This window comes from Oreochromis aureus, linkage group 1, assembly GCF_013358895.1.
Source record: "Oreochromis aureus strain Israel breed Guangdong linkage group 1, ZZ_aureus, whole genome shotgun sequence".
In the NCBI taxonomy this organism is placed as follows: Eukaryota; Metazoa; Chordata; class Actinopteri; order Cichliformes; family Cichlidae; genus Oreochromis; species Oreochromis aureus.
The window spans coordinates 34,549,418-34,567,922 of NC_052942.1; the positions used below are offsets into that span (position 1 = coordinate 34,549,418).

At 39.7% G+C, this 18,505-nt stretch overlaps 2 protein-coding genes across 7 annotated transcripts in view; both read right to left on the reverse strand.

Moving 5' to 3' along the window:
• Nucleotides 1-563: 563 nt before the first annotated feature.
• Nucleotides 564-6,323, reverse strand: lrrc28 (leucine rich repeat containing 28). 2 transcript variants are annotated; one of them, XM_031746548.2, is made up of 10 exons: nucleotides 6,213-6,323; nucleotides 5,550-5,790; nucleotides 5,413-5,453; nucleotides 5,149-5,186; nucleotides 4,929-5,066; nucleotides 3,022-3,228; nucleotides 2,827-2,929; nucleotides 2,247-2,431; nucleotides 1,984-2,143; nucleotides 564-1,898 (listed from the first exon to the last, which is right to left on the reverse strand). In XM_031746548.2, the coding sequence occupies exons 2-10, from the start codon at nucleotides 5,715-5,717 to the stop codon at nucleotides 1,829-1,831; spliced, it is 1,110 nt and encodes a 369-aa protein (XP_031602408.1). In that variant the 5' UTR covers nucleotides 5,718-5,790; nucleotides 6,213-6,323; the 3' UTR covers nucleotides 564-1,828. The 2 variants fall into 2 exon arrangements, with proteins under 2 accessions (XP_031602408.1, XP_031602407.1); XM_031746547.2 differs by having other exon boundaries at nucleotides 6,080-6,266.
• A 2,235-nt stretch (nucleotides 6,324-8,558) lies between these two features.
• Nucleotides 8,559-18,505, reverse strand: part of igf1rb (insulin-like growth factor 1b receptor) — a 63,901-nt gene continuing 53,954 nt past the window's right edge. For 3 of the 5 annotated variants that reach the window (XM_039613053.1, XM_039613057.1, XM_039613047.1), the window contains exons 15-22: nucleotides 18,377-18,476; nucleotides 17,411-17,481; nucleotides 16,544-16,773; nucleotides 16,298-16,405; nucleotides 15,929-16,091; nucleotides 13,888-14,017; nucleotides 13,619-13,753; nucleotides 11,851-12,376 (exon numbers count right to left, since the gene is read on the reverse strand). In XM_039613053.1, coding sequence (XP_039468987.1) covers nucleotides 11,851-12,376; nucleotides 13,619-13,753; nucleotides 13,888-14,017; nucleotides 15,929-16,091; nucleotides 16,298-16,405; nucleotides 16,544-16,773; nucleotides 17,411-17,481; nucleotides 18,377-18,476 — 1,463 coding nt within the window. Of the gene's footprint in view, nucleotides 12,377-13,618; nucleotides 13,754-13,887; nucleotides 14,018-15,928; nucleotides 16,092-16,297; nucleotides 16,406-16,543; nucleotides 16,774-17,410; nucleotides 17,482-18,376; nucleotides 18,477-18,505 lie in introns of all 5 variants that reach the window. The other 2 variants (XM_039613060.1, XM_039613064.1) reach the window with 2 other exon arrangements.

The following is an 18,505-nucleotide window of genomic DNA, read 5'->3' on the forward strand; positions in this document are numbered from 1 at the left end:
GAAAGAGAACAAAAAATAAATAAAATCTAAACCTATATTGTTTTATAGACTGAACTCTTCCACTACAAACTAAGAAACAAACTAAGTGAACTGCTTTATTACATACAACAATTCTCATTCTCAGATCTTCTCCTAGTATCTGTTTTTCACTTTTATTTGTTAGTTTAGTTCAAATTACATAATTAGTTTAGGGAGAGAAGTTCTGGGTTCTGGCCCATCGTGTGGCTGACCCAAGGCTACTTCTTTTTATTTATTTTTCCCGGATCTCCAGACCTTTGAGTTATTGTTATAAAGGAGAACGGCATGGTGGTGCAGAGGTTGGTGCTTACATGGATACAGTGAAAAGGTGACTACGGCATGTTTTTTGTTGTGGCTTTAACAACATATTGTAAGACTGACATGACTCTCACAGGCTTCAGACCCGAGTCACATTAAAAGCTGTGTTTTCTCAGACATTTCAGAATTTTATGTAATGGATCTGATAATAGATGCTTCTGTCCTCTCTGCAGTCTTCTTTATGGACGACTGTTATGATGAACTCTCTTTTGTAAGACAAACACAAATTCAAAGTCAAACATCAGTCAATATTTACTGCCAAACAAAACAAATGATAAATTAGAACTGTACAATATGGTAATAAACATTACACACACACACACACACACGCATATCAGTTCAACAAGAGAAACACACAGCGCTGCTTGTGTTTAAATCTCTCTTCGAATGTGTATCTCTCTTCAGGCAGACAGATGAGTCTGTGGCCTTTAAACCCTAAAAAGTGTGAATATCTGACTTTTTGGTTTGCGTAATTTTTTTTTCTTCTAAACACAGAGTGTGTTATTATAATTCTTGTTATGACAAAAAGACATTGCTGTTAAGATATAAAATGGTCAAATCTTAAAAGCTGATATAGAATATAACAAACTGTGATTTCTCATAACCTGTCAAATAAACGCGAGTTAGAGGTGTCACGATAACATGTATTGAAAATCCTGATATTTAAAAATGAAATGTAAATATTGTGTCAATGCACAATATGAAAAAAACTTTGTTTTGTATGCTTTTGTAGGGTTAAGCATCATAGCATCTCTCGCCATGTCTATGAATTGCATTTTGAGTTTAATTAATTGGCCAATAAACACAGTTATTGAATCTGATTGAAAGCATAAGTACAGTAGTTTCTTTTTCAACCACTCATATTACAATATTATAATCATGAAGTTTAAGTCTGATATCGTGACAGCCCTAACATGAATCCTTGGCTCATTGTCTTTAGTAGGTCTTAGAGTTCACAAAAACTGACTAAGAACATGAATTCATGCAGTATGTTGTCTCAAATATAGATTTTCTATTTTAGACATTCACTTTAATTTCTGCTGAAATTAACACACATCAAACTGATAAACATTCTGTGAACTTACAAACCTTCAAATATTCTTCGGTTATCATAAAAACAAAGCATGCTACAAATGTTAACACCTCAAAGATCACTCTGCAATCAATGAGTCTGCTGCAAAAAGCTTCAGTGGAAAAAAAACATCTTATTCCACAAAGATTAAAGTGTTTGTTCTTAAAAGTGCCCTGTTATGAGTGGGTAGTTACCATTTAATGAGCACTACTGTGCACTGCTGCTGACCTCCCCCACACACACAGGAATGCAAAGCTCTGAAATGTTGAGCTTTGTGTCCGTCATCTGACCTACCAAACATCTGCATACGCTGCTTCTGCCAGGTCCTTTATCAAGTAGCAAACCACAGACATTCAAGATCCACAGCTGACGTTATATGTCAGTGCATGAGTGGGGGAGGGGAGAGAGAAGGAAATGAGATCACCCCTGGAGGTCAAAGGTTCGGAGGCAGTGACTGGAGCAGCAGTAGGCTACAAAACTCACAGTGGTCCTGAATAGGAAAGAAGAAGGACGTAAGTATGCATGTTAAATTCTTCTTTAGGGGCAAACTGGAAAAGATGGTGTGTTTGCCTGACCTGCGGTGCACTCCTGCCAGGGCGGTGTCACGGAGGGGGAAGAGTTTGGGGTAGATGATGGTGAACATGGCTTGGCTGCATCGGTGACAGTGACCGAGGGGGAACTGCAGTAGATCCCGCAGGCTCTTTGGGAGGGTGATGGGAGGCAGCAAGCTGAGCTCTAAAAACAGCAGTAAACAAAAACGGTGCCGTTAAAGTTTGAAGTCATTTGATTAATAACCAGCAGGTGTTTTCTAACGTAAGAGTGAACACTGTCTCCTCACCTGTTGGGCGGCGGTGGTAGATGCGGTGCAGGGTCCTCATAGCCAGCTCTTCCAGGGGAACAACATTTTCTGTCTCTGAGCCCACCACCTTCACTTCAGCTGGCAGGCCGACCAAGGCTTCACTCAATTCTTCACCCAACATTTCACCAAGTCCACCCTCCAGCGCTTGAGCAGATAAGCCACATCTGCAGGAGAACAACACACACAAATACAAGTATGCAGCCCATTAAGTCTGCAGTTGTACTTAGTAAAGATGCTACAAACCACCTTCATTTTATACAAGACGTATATCAATATCCTCCCCTCACATGTGCAGATCTTAAGATGATATCTTAAGACAGCTTCACCACTGTGCAGAGGATAATACTTACCACCTCGCTCTTGTCCCAACCAGCCACATTCTCTATACATTTAGTATTTACACTTTTCCAACAGTCTGTGGGCTAAACACCACTTAATTTATTGGCTAACTTATATCCAACATCATGGAACTGCATTTCTTTTTCACTCTGCTTATCAGCAATGACCTTTATCAGTTGTCTTAAACTGTATCTGTTGAGTTGTTGGGATGGTGTATTACCCGCTGCAGCCGATAACTTTGTTGTACAAGTAGGACGGGAGTCCTTTCAGGTCCACATTGTTGTCCACAAACACAAACTGCATCTCCCGTGATCTGCCCAGATCTGAAACACACAAAGATTTCAACACCACCTCGCTTATTTTATCGTCACCACTACAGCAAGTAATGGAGGGACAGAGAAGAGGATTCACCAACCCAGTGGTAGGAAGGTCAGCCGGTTAGCTGCCATAGAGAGCTGGTTAAGGCGGTGGAGCCAGCAGAGCTGCCGGGGAACGTGGCTCAGCAGGTTGTGGTCCACTGTCAGATTCTGTAGTGAGAGACAGCGATGCAGTCGGTCCGGTAGAGACATCAGCTGATTCATCGACACGTCGAGCGTCTCCAAGTCCTGCAGATCACCAATCTCTGCAGGTGTCACAAATATGTGAGATATGTAAATCTCAGATAAAGCTGCAAAACTTCATCATTTGAAAAAAAGAAAAATCACATTTTGTCAAACTTTTATCAAAAATTTGATTTGTATTTGTTGCTCCTCGTTGGATGCCTTAAAACCAAAGGGTTTCCAAACATCTGAACTAGACATAACATCTTTGTTGACAGGTCTTTTTTCATCATCTTGGCTAAAGCTGATGTAAGCCCATCATACCTTCCTTTTAGAAAGAGGCAGGAGCCTGTGGGATTTCTAAAACAAAACGAGAGCATCACTGCAAAAAGAACAGCAGCACAGTCAAATGAATATATTATTTTGGAACCACAGCTGTAACTGAATATACTCTCTGGTTTTGGTTAAGTATACTTTGATACCCAGGCTGGAAGCACTATGTTTCACATCACTACTATTTTTATTTTACAGACACTGTCTCACAGTTAGGATGAAATTCAGTCAACAGAAATCAGGACACTCCAAAAAGAAATTGTTGGTGTTGTCACTAAGTTCAGTAAACATTCCTGGTAAATCAAGAACCATGGCAAAAAGAAAACAGGCAAACAGATATGTTACTGAGAGTTTGACTACTATGGACACAACAAATAATAATCTAAAGGTTTCAAGTTATTTACAAAATCCACAGAGGGTGACTATTTTTATTTATTTTAAAGTATATGAAATTGCAAAACCTCCTTTCAGCTTCGGCTACACTACTTATAAGCTCCTCCAAAATCTGTTTTTAAAAAAACCAAACTTTTCTCTCGAGTGGAGCTCTGCTGCTCTCTGCTGGCAATTAAAATATTTACAAGTAGGGAAACCAAACACGCTGGGAAAAAGGCAACTGTTCAAAGGGATTTTATGCCAAACATGAAATATAAGTCTTACTCTTACGGAGAAATTACTGAAGCAGGTAAAAGCATTACCAATACATGCATGTTGTACATGTTTTGCTCTTTTTTGTAATATGCAGCTTCAAGAGTAAATTTTATTCCAGTAAAGTTTTGTTTTGACGCTTTTATGTAAGACAAGTGCCAATCAATAGTTTAAACATGAATAGATTAGCCAATCGTGTTGTTGCACTGACAAATGTACAGAGTAGAATTTTATGACAGTTTCCAGCAGACATTTCTCTGTGCTCATAAAGACACAGGTAAGCACAGTTATTTTTTAGGGTTTTTTTTGTATTTTTCTTTGCTTTCTGTAATGTGAATAAGCACATTTTGTTCAATGATCTCATTTAATTAAGTTATAATGATATAAAAATGTTACCCAGGTATAGTGTAAGTATAACCTTTTTTGGGGGGGGTGGGGGGGTAAATTCTGGTTTGTGTCAGATTTTGCAAACAAAGCTTAAATTCAGCTTTCATGTCTCTGTGACCATTGTAATTAAATGAGACTCTCTTTATCACTATAAACTATACAATGCTAACCCTTGTTACACAGGGGTTAGCAATGTTAAATTTCATTCATTGTGGTTTGTGCTGCTGCAATAATAATGTCTGGCTGGCACAAAATCAGAAGGAACATCTGGTCTAGGTATCCGTACATAAACCAATGCCCCTGAATAAAGGACTCAGGCTACTAGTTGAAAACGTACCAAAGAATGTAAAATAATGTAAAATAATTTAAGCCTCTTAAAGGAAATCTAAAAACAAGACAGACAACTGTTGTGTCTTACCTGGAGGAAGGCATTTCAGCTGGTTATTGGACAGTCTCAGGTGCCGCAAAGACCTCAGTCTGCCGATCTCTGGACAGAGAACCTGCAGGGCATTATTGCTCAGGTCTAACGACTGCAGTCTGGCCAAGTTTCCAATAGCTGAGAATGAAACTAATGTTAATATTCAAACAAGTCAATTAAACACTGTTATTAACATTATTGTACAGGACAATGGGCTTACCCTCAGGAATAATGACCAAGTTGTTTGAGTGCAAATACCTGAAATGTACAAGAAGACAGTAAGACAATTACAGCTATGGTGTTTGCTGTTGAAAACACCTAAATGTGAGAGACAGTTCATCTCATTTAGTGATGCAACATCTGGTGGTTAACTTCACTAGAAACTTAGTAATAACACAAAACACACCATCAATGTCCTACAGCATGTGTCAACTCTCTGTTGTCATCATTTATACAACAAACCTTAGTTTAGCAAAATACTTACAGTTCAATGAGATTTGGGAGTTTTTGAGCAAGATTGTCAGGCTGATAAAGACAGAGCAAAAGCAGAAGTAGTTAGAAATTCTGTTTGGGTTTCATAAGTGTCTCATATGGTAAAATGAACATGCACTGTGTGGATACCAGTGTAGTGAGTGAGTTTCTCTTCATGTAAAGTCTCTCCAAAAACTGCAGGCCTTCATCTTTCAGCAGCTCCACGGGGAAAATGTTCAGGTTTTTGTAATTAAGAAACAGGTTTTTGTGGCGCTCCTGCTTGGCCATGAATATGGTCTCATGAAGTTCGGTTGCCATCGCTAAGGAGACCTCTCGTCCTCCGGTGGAGGGGCCCTGGCAGTGCCTCCTACCTCTATGGCATCACTAGATCCTGACAGACAAACACATAAGCAGACGTCCTGACAGATATTCAAGCTGCAATGGCGACATGAGGTGGACCCAGACCACATTAACAGGGGGTTTTCATGTTATGTGCAAGTACAGTTAATGGCTCACGGTTGCATAAAGTAGGAACCTGTTAGTTCATTTAATATTAGACAAAATTAGACGCCAAATGACACACAAGAAAACACAATAAGTAGTAATATCTGTTGTTTTAAACTATTAGCATGACAGCTAACAGGCTGCTACTGTCCAATAACATGAAAACTGTAGTTTACCTCAGCTTTGCAGTGCCATTTTAATCCCCTTTAAATCTCACATATACTCGTAACCAGCTTAATGCGCCATATATGATGTCAAAAGTAAACTACCCGTTAACTAGCAAATGGTTGCTAAACAACAACAACCAACCATGGCCAGACGTCACAGCTACCTCCTTCTTCTTCTTAGTCTTCTTCCTGTGAGGAAGTTTTCGGCGGACTAGACCCAGCAAAGGGACGTTACTGCCCTCATCAGGTCATTCGTGTATTTCTATTTCCGCTTTCTCGCGAGATGACGCAAAAAGAATGGGCTCTATGGAACTGTAGTCCAAAGATGTAAATCTTTCAGGATAAACATTTTTGTAGATTATTGTTACCAAAGACTGTTTTTGAAAAATAAGCAACATGATTCAGCCATTTATGTTAACCTATTATATAAATTCAGTCTCATTTGTTCCCTCCGCTCATGTTATTGAACAAGAATTAGTTCTACTGAGATGTTCTACCTATATTTCCTTAAACCTTGACTAGAAATATACAAAATTCATCCCAAACAACATTGATGTTCCGACAAAACACAAGCAGCAAAACAGTTTGCATACATTTTTATTCATCTTAAATCTCCTGTAGAAAAAAAAGAATCAGAGAAACAGACATTCTCTTTTCCTTCAGCCAATAATTTTTCCCAGAACTCAGAATATATCAATAACAGGAAAAATTCTTACAACAGCATGTACAAAAGAGAAACCAAAATGAAACCTCAGTCTAACAGATCATTTCAATAAAAACGCAAAAAGTTGGAAGGCTATGAATAATTTACACAAATCAAAAGTACAGGTAACAAAATGACCATCAATGTAACAAAAAAAGGAGAGAAAAAAAGAAAAAAAAAAGAAATTTGATTTTATGTCGGCTCTGTGAGGTGTTCCAGTGGTAAAAGTGAGGCAAAATTCAGACCACAAACCCCAAAAAACCCATCCTGACCACCCAACATGGATTCGTTTGCTGCAGCTGGGCTTACCGAGACCTCCAGTCTGAAGTTATGACCCTGACAGGAAGGAAGAAGGGTTTAAAAAAAGAAAAGAAAAGAAAAACGAAGGAGAGCATTTGATTGATGTGGAAACAGGTCTAGAGGCAAAAGCAACAGCTCCAAAGTCCTGTTATGGCAGTAAAAAAGTAAAAAAAAAAAAAAAAAAAAAAAAAAAGACCCTCAAGTGAAGCAAGTAATACTTATAGTGAAATCCAGAAGTCACACAACCTTCACTTATCAACATTTTGTACGTACCAAATATCTGCTGCAAGTATTGACAAAAAGAGGTCATAAAATGTGTGTCTGTTGAAACCAGTGTATACTGTCCACAGCTAGAAGAAATCACCAGAGAAAGCTCGTTTTAGACTCGGCGGTGCTTCAAAGTGTAATAAAAGGCAGTGAGGGCTTTCACGGATTTAAACTGTCACACTGAAAATGGTGAAACTGGTGGTTGTCAGCCTGCAGTCCTGCATATATGTATCCTTATGTGTTTAAACAAGTTTTCAAACAGCATATAGTAGCAGCATTGTCTTTATAAACCAGAAAAAAAGTGAATGATTGTCTAACATCTTCAGTGGGCTTTCTAGGTCAGAAACATCATGGCACAGGTCATGTGTGGGATTTAAAAGGTGCGAATTTGGCCTTCAGGTAGACCCAGTTTCATGCACTACTATTAAATTACAGCTATATTTACTACTTCTTTCTTTGAAAACCCCACTTGACAGTGTTTTTCCAAGCAACAATGGCATCCAGAACTGTACAAATATTAGGGCAACATAATGAAAAAATATATAGTATTTTCTTAATGTGGCCCCAATACAATCATAAAACATTTTTAAGTTGTACTCTTCATTATATTTTTTCGTATTACACGTTAGTAATTTCTAGTACCATAAAGAAAGTTTGCATTGTGTGTGTTTTACCATGTGAATACATGGGTTTGCCATATAGTGGCTACTTTAGGTCACAACTTCATCCACCTGATTATAGGATAACCCGAAAAATACGAAAGAAAAAAAAAAGGGGGGATTCTACATGCTACTTCGTAACCCTAAAACGTGGTGTTGGATTATGTGCAGAGAAGGTGCAAAGGACAGAACTGCCCTTCCTCCATTCTTGTATGTTCGTAGCAGCTCCTCCAGACTTTAGAAAGCCCAAATAAAAGCCATCGTGGGCCAAACTTCAATAGCAAGATGTTTGATGGTCATGTTTTTCCCCTTGGAACTGTTACCATGTTTCCAGGATGGTTTGGTTTGTGGTTTGGATTTGACCATGTTATTGACAGCATGCAGTGAGATCGTCATTACAGCCAGTCAACTGTAGGTGAGATGTTTTGTTGTTCTGTACATGTAAATAGATTGGAAAAAAAAAGAAGAAAAAAGTGAGGTAGATGGATGGTTGAAGGATTAATAACAAGACCTTCCCCCAAAATAGAGAAAAAAAGCAAAACAAAATGACAACATATCAGAAGGAACAAAAATATCTAATAGGGGATTTTTTTTTTTTACAGTGATTTACACTTCACACAAAAAAGGACATAAATAACCAAGAAACATTTGGGCAAGGGATACACAAATGCCACTTTCAGAGGCAAATAAGCCTTAAAAATCTTTCTATGTGGTCCACTCTGATCATATATTATTGTTTTTCTTCAGTAAATCTTCATAAAGAATACCATTAGATTTATTCTCAAAGAGAAGGGCCTCGATACTTGTTCCTTTTATAAATCCTTTTAGTGTCACCTGTGACATCTTAATGTTCCCAAAGGAAAAAAAAACAAAACCTCTCAATGCTATAAGATTAATTTTCACCCATGTCTCAGCCCAATCTTCTACAAACACACGTTTATATGTTGAAAAAAGATAAATAATATGGGTTACTCTAGCAGCCTAAAGAAAACCACCCCTGATGAAGAGACAGAAGTTGATTAGAAGAAGGTGAAAGTATCCCACAGACAGGTTTCTGTACTCGCCTGAAATACATAAATTATGTTTTGCATTGTACTCTTAAGGTTTGCACACGGCACTAACACAGAGCCCGAAACTGACAAAATGCAGTATCAGAAAAAAAGAAATGTGAGTTCACATAATACTGTTAGCTAAATGATTACAATGCAGACTAAACAGAACACTTTATACATCTATCTTTTATTGCCCGAGATTTTAGGAGGGTTTGGGCACACATTTAATGGTTGAACTGGTTATTAATCACTATTTCAGGACTTTTATACATGTGTGGGGATCATCTGACAGAGCTGCTAGCCACTTACCTACAGCTTTTTTCCCCCCAACTAAACTAGCATGAGGACTATTTCTGGTACAAATACCACATTTTTAACACAATTATCTTCATATTCGGCTCTTGTTTTTATCATGAATTAGAGCATATTATGGCAGCATATGAGTTAATGAACACTTTTCTTTCATAATAAACTAGAAAAAAAAAAAGAAGGTATAACTAGCATGAGCCAGCAAGAAAATGTGTTAATATTTTCTTGTTGGGTAAAATGCTTCAGGTAAAAATGTAAACTGTACTTATCACCTGTATAGTTTGTAAAAAATACAGGAGTAATTAATGGGAGTAACTTATTTTTTGCTCTGGAGTTTGTTTTATAATAAGTTATCTTGGGTTAACCAGGTGGCTCAGGTAGATAACTAAGATTAGCTCGCATATCCCTTTTCGTGTATTCTTGCTGCTAGGTGGCTAAAAGGCACTAAACAAACAGCAAGTGTGCACAAACCCTCCAAAAAAAAAAGGGGTAAACTAAGGTGATGAGCTGGTATAATAGAAGATGATCATAAATTACATATTTCTTTCCTTTAATATGCCTTCTGAATTATTTAACTAACAGTATTGTTTATCAGTGTTTAATGCTACATTTTGAAATGTCTCACTTCTACATTTTGTCAGTATTAGGTTTCTATACATAAGTGTAAAGGCCAAATCAAACGCAGCCTGACAACCATTCGGTTGTAAAAACACTGCTTTTGAGTATTGTTAAAAAAAGAAAAGCAGTCAGAGAGAATAAGAATGAGACCGAGGTTTAACACACACCAGGCTGGATGTCTCTGGGTTTGACAGCACAAGGAAAAAAAAAAAGAAGAAGAAGAAAACAAACGGGAAAGTAGAACAGGATTAAACTTTCCTCTTTGACCTGAGATTTAGTTGGGACACCTGGCCTCTTAGAGTGATAATGATGGGTAGAAGCGGTTTAGTCCAAACCATAGAGGACTGATGCAAAAGGGTCCCGAGAGAGCACAAGAACACCGATGGTTGTCGCCCCCCATCGCTGTCCCCTAATCAGATGGGAGGGGAAGTGTTTCAAAACACAAGGCAAATAGTCGTACCTTATACGCAAACACAGAAACGAAACCAGCTCAGATACACTTTACACAGTTACAAGCATTAAAAAAAATGGACTGTAGTTGAAACGTTCGTAGATCCAACCTGAAGGAGTTTTTTTTCTCTTTTTAATATATAGATATTGACTATATTACAACCACAAAGAGAAATAAGGAATAGCAGCTTCTTTCTGTACACGATGAATGTCTCCAACTGTAGAAAAGTTAGAAAAGTGACACAAACAACTGGTGTGTACATAAATGCTCTGCCCACAGAGAGATGTTGTAAATGTTGGAGACCGATGACTAGCCTAAAAAAATACCTGTTCGAATACAACAACAAAGACGCCTCTGAACTCGGAGAACTCCGACTGAGAGACGTTGTACAACTCGTGTTTATGTTTGTTTTTCCCATTTACACTTTTTCCATCCGCAGTCCTCGCTTTGAGTTTGTTTGTTTTTTTACGTTTTTTTAAAAAAAAAAAAAAAAATTTTTTTTGCTTCTTTATGGACTGTATTTGGCGGTTTAACCGTAATGGTACAGCACTTTGTGAAAAGATGTGGCTCAATTTCAGATAATTTCAAAGTCTATAATGTCAGATTTACTGTAGTGTAGCACTGTAGAGGGAAGGTAATATCCCTTTTATTTCAAGAGAGTGCGGTAGCAGATTTGTTTTGCTTTAATTTTCAATGGAGTGTGTTGGAGAATTACAGGGCAAAACTGCAGAAGAGAGAATCTGACAAACAGTATAAATTTGGCAATAAATTTGGCAGAGTTGACCTTTCTCCCTCTGGTTGTTTGTTTCAGCGAGTTGGCTGTTGACCCGGCATTACGCTGACACCCAGCCTGCAGAGCAACCACACTACTGAACGACCGACGGAGACATGCCAGCCACTCTTAAGAGTTTCTTCTTCATTAGATATGCTTAACGTTTTCACCATAATGCCCGTTCAAAAGCAAACAAAACGCCGCTTGTTTATATAAAGGTCTACAGATTTTTCTTCTCCCATTTGTAAATACATATAAAAAAGTAACAAACAATGAATTATAAAATAAGTTCAGCCATAAAGAGAGAGAAAGATCTCCCAAATTATTGATATTTTTCTTATTTGTAGTGTTTTTGTTTGTTTTTGATCTTCCCACTCGAGGGCAATGTCACGTTGGACAGCCAGCTGGTAGAAACCAAAACTTTATGAAAAGGAAAAAAAAGAAAAAGAAGAACATGTTTGCTCCGTCTTCCTGTGAGTCTTCTCACTGAATGGTCACATCCAGCTGGTGGACCACGCGGTTTGCTGTATTTGATTTAAAAAAAACAAACAAAAAAATTCCCCAAAACAACAACAACAAAAACAAAAAATCATTCCATCCACTGAGATGTCCAGCAGATGGAAGGTTTGCAGTCTGATGGGTTGTCCAATCAGCAGGCAGAGGACTGCGGGAGAGGCATGGCGCGCTCATTTTTGCGTCCTCCATTCATGTGCGCGTATGGTGGCAGATCGTCCAGAGACGGCCGCATTGTGACACTCGAGCCTGTCCCGAGCCCCGACCCCGCTGCGTGCCCCGCCCCCGACAGCCCATTAGCTGCTTGCTGGCCGGAGGGGTGCTTGTCCATGGCAGCTCTCGACGTGCAGGGAGAGGAAGGTGAGCTGGGAGCTAGCGACGGGCCAGGTGGTGCTTCTGAGCTTGGGGAAGGGGGCGTCTGTTGGGGAGCTGGAGTCTGCTGCAGTTGTGTCGATGAAGGAACGTCCAGAGGAACATCTTCCATGTTGTCTAGCTTTTCCAGGTGGAGCTGCGGCGCATCGGCCGGCTTGTTATCGGCGCTATAGAAGAAACTGACATCTCTGAAACACGGGTCCAGCTCATCCTTTATGCTGCTGATGATCTCAACAAAGGATGGACGCATCTTAGGATTGTACTGCCAACACATTCGCATCAGCTCAAACCTGCAAACACACACACAAATAGGTCAGGTCAGTATTCAGCAACAACATGTCCTCCTGTAGTAATGACCCTATCCAGAGGAACTGTACTTTCCTACCAACAAACCAATATTTACTTTTGCCAAATGTTTGCTTTCTGTTGCTAAAATGGCTGTATGACCCTCGTGCACTCGCTTCTTGTTTATGAAGTGCTGAGCTGATGCTGCCTTCACATGCATCCAGCACAGAGAGCTCTACAGCCAACCTGAATCTGACAAACAAGTTATGACTCAAGCAGTCACAACTTACACTGCAGTTTGAGTGGATTAAAGAAGCAGGATACAGTATGTTAACTTGTGTTTTAGAGTTGCTGTAAGGTGGATTCTGCTATTTTTAAAATGGTTATTAAAAAAAAAAATAATAATAATAATTTACACCACTATTTATCTTCTTAGAACCTTGTGTTTACTGGTACCTGGTAGTATCTAATGTGCTACTACAACCAGAAGGGGGCAGTAATGCACCTAGAAGTGGTTTGTTGAACACCAAATCACCAAATGCATAAACAACAAGAATGTGCAAAGCTGAAGGCTTCTACAGTAATCAACAAGTGCAGTGCAAATTTGCTAGGTAAAGCTGACATATCACAAATCTGCCCCAGCTATGCACAGTTAACTGAAGTGCAGGAGGGGGGATTGTTCCCAGTGAATATCAGATGGTATTTTTGCTTGAACTGTCAATCCTGAGTTTGGACAAAGTGTGCTAAGCTACGAGTATAACGTCTGCTGCAAACCCAACAATTAGGCCACATCATATTATCAACCAAGGAAGTGAACTAGTAAGACCTATTTTCCAGATATGCTAACGAATAATATTATTTATAAAATTGTTGCTGTTAGGGAAGAGAGCAAACCCTGGGACTTCACATTTGTTCTCCGCATGACTTCACCATCTGATGCATCCTTCAGTGTTTTCTTGTTGGTGGCCAAATTTGTCTGTGACACTCATGACTCTTTTGATGTGGATTTATACTGCGGCTGTTTCACATTAAGAAGAAACATCTTAAAGAATACAAGTTCACACACTGAAATATAGATGGGCTGCGAAAGCAATCAGTACTGCAGTTCAGCAAATCCACAGACCACAGGCTGAAGGGCAGCAGTGCCGCTTCACTGAGTGGATAATTAAAATCAACCAGCAGAGAAGAGGAAAACAGACATGAGAGCATTGTATGTGAATGTGCAGTGTAGAGTTTGTGTGTCTTACAGCATATCGGGACAGTTCTGAGGTTTCTCCAGAAGCCCCCCCTCCATGACAAAACGGAGAACTTGTTCATTAGAGAGACCTTGGTAGGGCTGTTCTGCCAGAGTGGCAATCTCCCACAGCACAACCCCAAATGACCTGCATAGTGGGAAATGGGGAGGGGGGCAAAAAAAGTGTGTTTTCCATTATCTTTATGACAATGATGACATATTTTTGGAAGCAGTATACACACAGAATGAAGTCACCATGTGTGTTTTCTTGCGTCTGCTTACCAGACATCCGAGTTGGTGGTAAAGACTCCGTCTTTCAAGGACTCGGGTGACATCCAACGTACGGGGAGCAAACCTTTACCACCTTTGCGGTAGTAATCTGTCTCATAGATGTCTCTGGTCATGCCAAAATCTACTCACACACACAAACACAAGCGCACACAGACCAAAAGGAAGGAAGTGAAGCAAAAAACAGTCACTTCATTCGATAGAAATGCTTTCAAATTTTTCCTGACTTCTTGGTGTAATTTGAGTTGGTTTGTATTTCATAGGGTGGTGCTGTTTACTGGTATTATAACTCTTAAAACAGCATTACATTAACTGCCATCACTTAGGGTGTTTTCACACCTATGGTTTGTTTACTCTGGTCCGAATCAGTTAATCAGTTTGTAAACTTGTAGCTTTTTCCTGCAGTTTGGTTTGTTTTCACACAGAGAAAAATCCAAGTGAACTCCAAGCAAAGCAAAATGCATAACTACAACGCAGTCCGCTCATTGGCCAGATGTTTCTGTGGATGGAAGCAACAAAAGTAAATACAGGACGAAAGCGCTGTGTTCTGGACTATCAGAGAAGAAGAAGAATTTAAGCTCATGTCATGGCTAGCAGCTAGCCCGTACAGACGTTAACAGTGCCTTGCCCAATGCAGAATCCAAAGGATTTGCTCTGGAGTTCATTTGGAACCGCACTGAGACCACCTCCTCTAAAGGGTTTCAGCACGGTTGTTTTGGTTTGCACCCGAGTGCTATTGCTGTGCTAACATCTGCACAAACGAACAGAATTCAATTTAAACTGACTAAACACAGGAGATGTGACAACACCCTTAGACAGCACATCCCATGAGCCTTAGACATTTTAAAAAGGCACATCATTGTAGCTATAACTGTCTAGAACAGAGGTTCCCAAAGTGTGGGGCCCGCCCCCTAGGGGGGGCGCAGAGCCATTGCAGGGGGGGCGCGGTATGAAAAGAAAAAAAAAAAAAGAATGCTTGGACACTGCTAATGGACAGGTTTTTGACGGGGCTCCCACACAAACGCAAAGCAGGAGATGAAGCATCGCCAAATATGTTTCCAAACCAACTTCCTTCAAGCCAAAGACTAGAAAATATGGTGAAGCATATCTTCCCTTTGGCTTCACCTGCACAAGTGCCAAGGTAGGTCTCCCCTGCAAAATTAGTTTCCCTGCGTCGGGAGCACGCGCTGGGCTCTCCAAATCACGGACAAACAGTATCCCACAGCTGTTTATGTGTTTGAACCCATTTTGCACAGAGAGGCATTTTTTTGAAAAATGTATTGACAGCAATGTTGAATATTATTACACAGGAAAAAAAACAACTACACGTAAAATAATTACACCATGAGGCCTCTGCCTTTCTAAATGGAGGGACAGTAACTGCGTGTGTATATGTAAGCGTGTAAAACCTGAAGATAGTCAGATTAACAGTAACAGTATTTTGTCTCTATCTGCCATTCTGCAATTCATCTCATGTAAACAATAAGGTGGCGCACAGCGTGACGTGAAAAGAGGCACATACCTTTGACGTTGCGTGACGAACTCTGTAATCCTCGTCCACACAAACTTAAAAAAGGAGTTTTAAATAATCTCCGTTTTTGGTGAATCGCAACGCCGTTTACGTGTTGACGAAAAGCCCAAACGCATAGAAACAGCTGAGTTTTCAAAAATACCCATGTAGGTGCGGACGTAGCGTAAACGAGTTAGTAGTTTATTTTATTACTACCCGTAATTTATTGCCGTTTACTTGTATTTGCTTAATTGTTTACTAAATGTTTGAGGTGTGAAATAAACCGCAATGGAGTTTGTAAAGAAAATATGGGTGTGTGTGTTTGGAGGATGTGTTTGTGCGGGGGGGACGGGACATTTTTCTTGTAAAAAAAGGGGGGCCTGGCAAAAAAAAGTTTGGGAACCACTGGTCTAGAAGATCACTAATGATGCTAGTGGTGTGTTTTCTACTTTATACTGTAATTGAATTTACACTTAGTGAGCATGCTCCCAATGACATGACAGTGAACCCAGACTCGTCCTTTACCTCCGATCTTAACAGTAAAGTCTTCGGCTACCATGCAGTTCCTGGCTGCCAGATCTCGGTGGACAAACTTGTTGGCGTTGAGGTAAGCCATGCCATCAGCAATCTGCCCTGCCATTTGAAGCATCTTCTTCAGAGGAGGGAGAGATAGGCTGGACCACTGTTGCTGGAGACACGAAAGCGAACAAGCAAACATGAATAATCTGACCCACAGGTGATACTCTCTCACTGCACTTAATTACAACATTGCATTACACTGATAGAGATACAATTAAGTTACTATCATGCAAAAAAACCCTACAGATGAAATATTTAGCTTTGTTTTTATTCAGTACTCATTTTCTGTGCATCAGTATGACGACAATTTACTACCTCTTTGGGTCGCAAGGAGCGCAAGTAACTTTTTAGATCTCCTCGGGTCATCAGTTCCATGATAACCAGGGTGGGCTGGCCCTGAGAGACCACTCCCAGGAGGCGAACCTGCAACAAACATAGGATGACTCAAACCCTGGCAACAAAGGGAACTGATGTAACCATGTGGCCATTTCTTCTTAACTAGACAGAAAATATGAACTACCCTGATTTCTCTGTAAGATCTGAATTTATGTGAGCACATACCACATGATGACAATTGAACTCCTTCATGACGGAGGCTTCATTGAGGAACTCGATCCGCTCTCTCATGCTGGCCGACTCATTAACAGTCTTAATGGCAACACGCGTCTCTGGTTCGTCTTTGACCACACCTTTGGCTATGCCTTCGTACACCATCCCGAATGACCCTTGGCCAAGCTCCCGGCTCAAGGTGATCTTCTCCCGTGCCACTTCCCACTCATCTGGTACATACACTGCACAGACAAAGGCATTTCTATATTAGCAAAATGAAGCGTGATTACTTTCTGATGTGTGCTGCCTATCCACATCCAGTGTTAGCTATTTAACAAAGCAGACAGAGAGATAGTGATGTAAAGATTTAATTTTGCAACAACACATTAGCTAGCCTCACTCTAGTGGAGAGAGTCCAGCTGACAAATTATTAGTTATTACTGCAGTTGTTTTCTGGTCGATTGTGATTGTTGTACAAGTGTAATATATTTTCATGGCATTAAATTAGCGATAAATTTAGAAAGAAACTGGCTGCAATGTCTGACTTTGCTCCCTGATTCAACATTATTATTATCCATGTGCATAGGTTATAAATGTGATTTAAACCCAAATTCCTGTAGGTGTATGATGGCTGAGGCAGTCTTATTAATAACCAAGATTTCCATCTCAGCAGTGCTGATCACAGGTACTTATCATATGTTTTGTTTTTCAACTAAAGGCCACTGAATGGATGGGAATGCTTAACTGTTGTTGTGATCTCTGACCTAAAATGAACAGGGCTGTAAACTAAGGGCCTCACTTTACTTCTTAAATATAGACCTTTGCACCAACATGGATGATTTTTACTACTTCCTTTTTTCACATTCAGAAATCACTCACTTTCTGCTGCACTGAAGTACTCTGGGTTCACTGAAGCGTACAGAACTCCATTTCCGAGCCGATCACTGTTCCTGACAAAAACAAAAATGGTTTACAGACACAGAACAGGGAGCGTGCATAAGGTATAATCATGCACATCAAATTTTTATTTTACAAAGAATACTAGCAAAATGCAACATTGGCTGTTGACACAAGTGAACTTTTGCTTCAGATGCATTTTCACTCCCAGATATACTCGACATTTGTTAAGCATAGCAGTGCCTGGACAGAGCAGGAGGCAGCAATGCACAGCTCTCTAGCACTTGATCTTTGTACTAAGGAATGGACAGGTTAAAGACTGACTGATTTACAAACTCTGTCAGATAAGGACTAGAGAGGTTGTTGCAGTGCATGTGTGAAAACAAATGTTGTAGTATTTCAACTTGAAAACCTACTGTGGCTGGCTCAGAAAAAAAGAAAAAAGATTGATTTTACTTCAGGGCCTATTATAGTATGACAGGTGTTGCTAATTTCTTCTGGAGAATCATTACTTCATATTACTTCAGGTTGTTTTGAGTTCAAATCATGCAAATTTATGATCTTCAGTTCTCTTCAGGGTAATTTTGGTATTTCAACATAAACACTAAATATTACAACCCCACATACAACAGGGTGCCAATCACGTAACAGATGGAATTCTAGCTTTATTTGCCACTTAGTTTTATGGACTACAATTGGCAAAAGCATTTTTGCTTTGGTTAGTGTGTTGGTTGAGTGACTGTGGATAACAGTGTGACCACACCACCCATTAGTACGTTGTTTAAGTGTTTATTTTGGGGAAGAAAAAGGAAGAAAAGTACATGCCCATATGCCTTTCATTTTGTTTTTTTTCCTGATACAGGGTCGCGTTTCTTTCGGGAAAAGTATGGCATTCTCTTTCTCAGGATAGATCTTTCATAGGTGATGAAACACTTCTTGTGCACAAACCTTTTCCTGTTGAGGACAACCATCACTCCAATCAAAAGGCAGATGAAGATGATGATGGAGATGGGAACAAAGATCATTGCGTAGAAGATATTTTCATATCCTGCTGGGTCGAACAGTTTGATTAATATC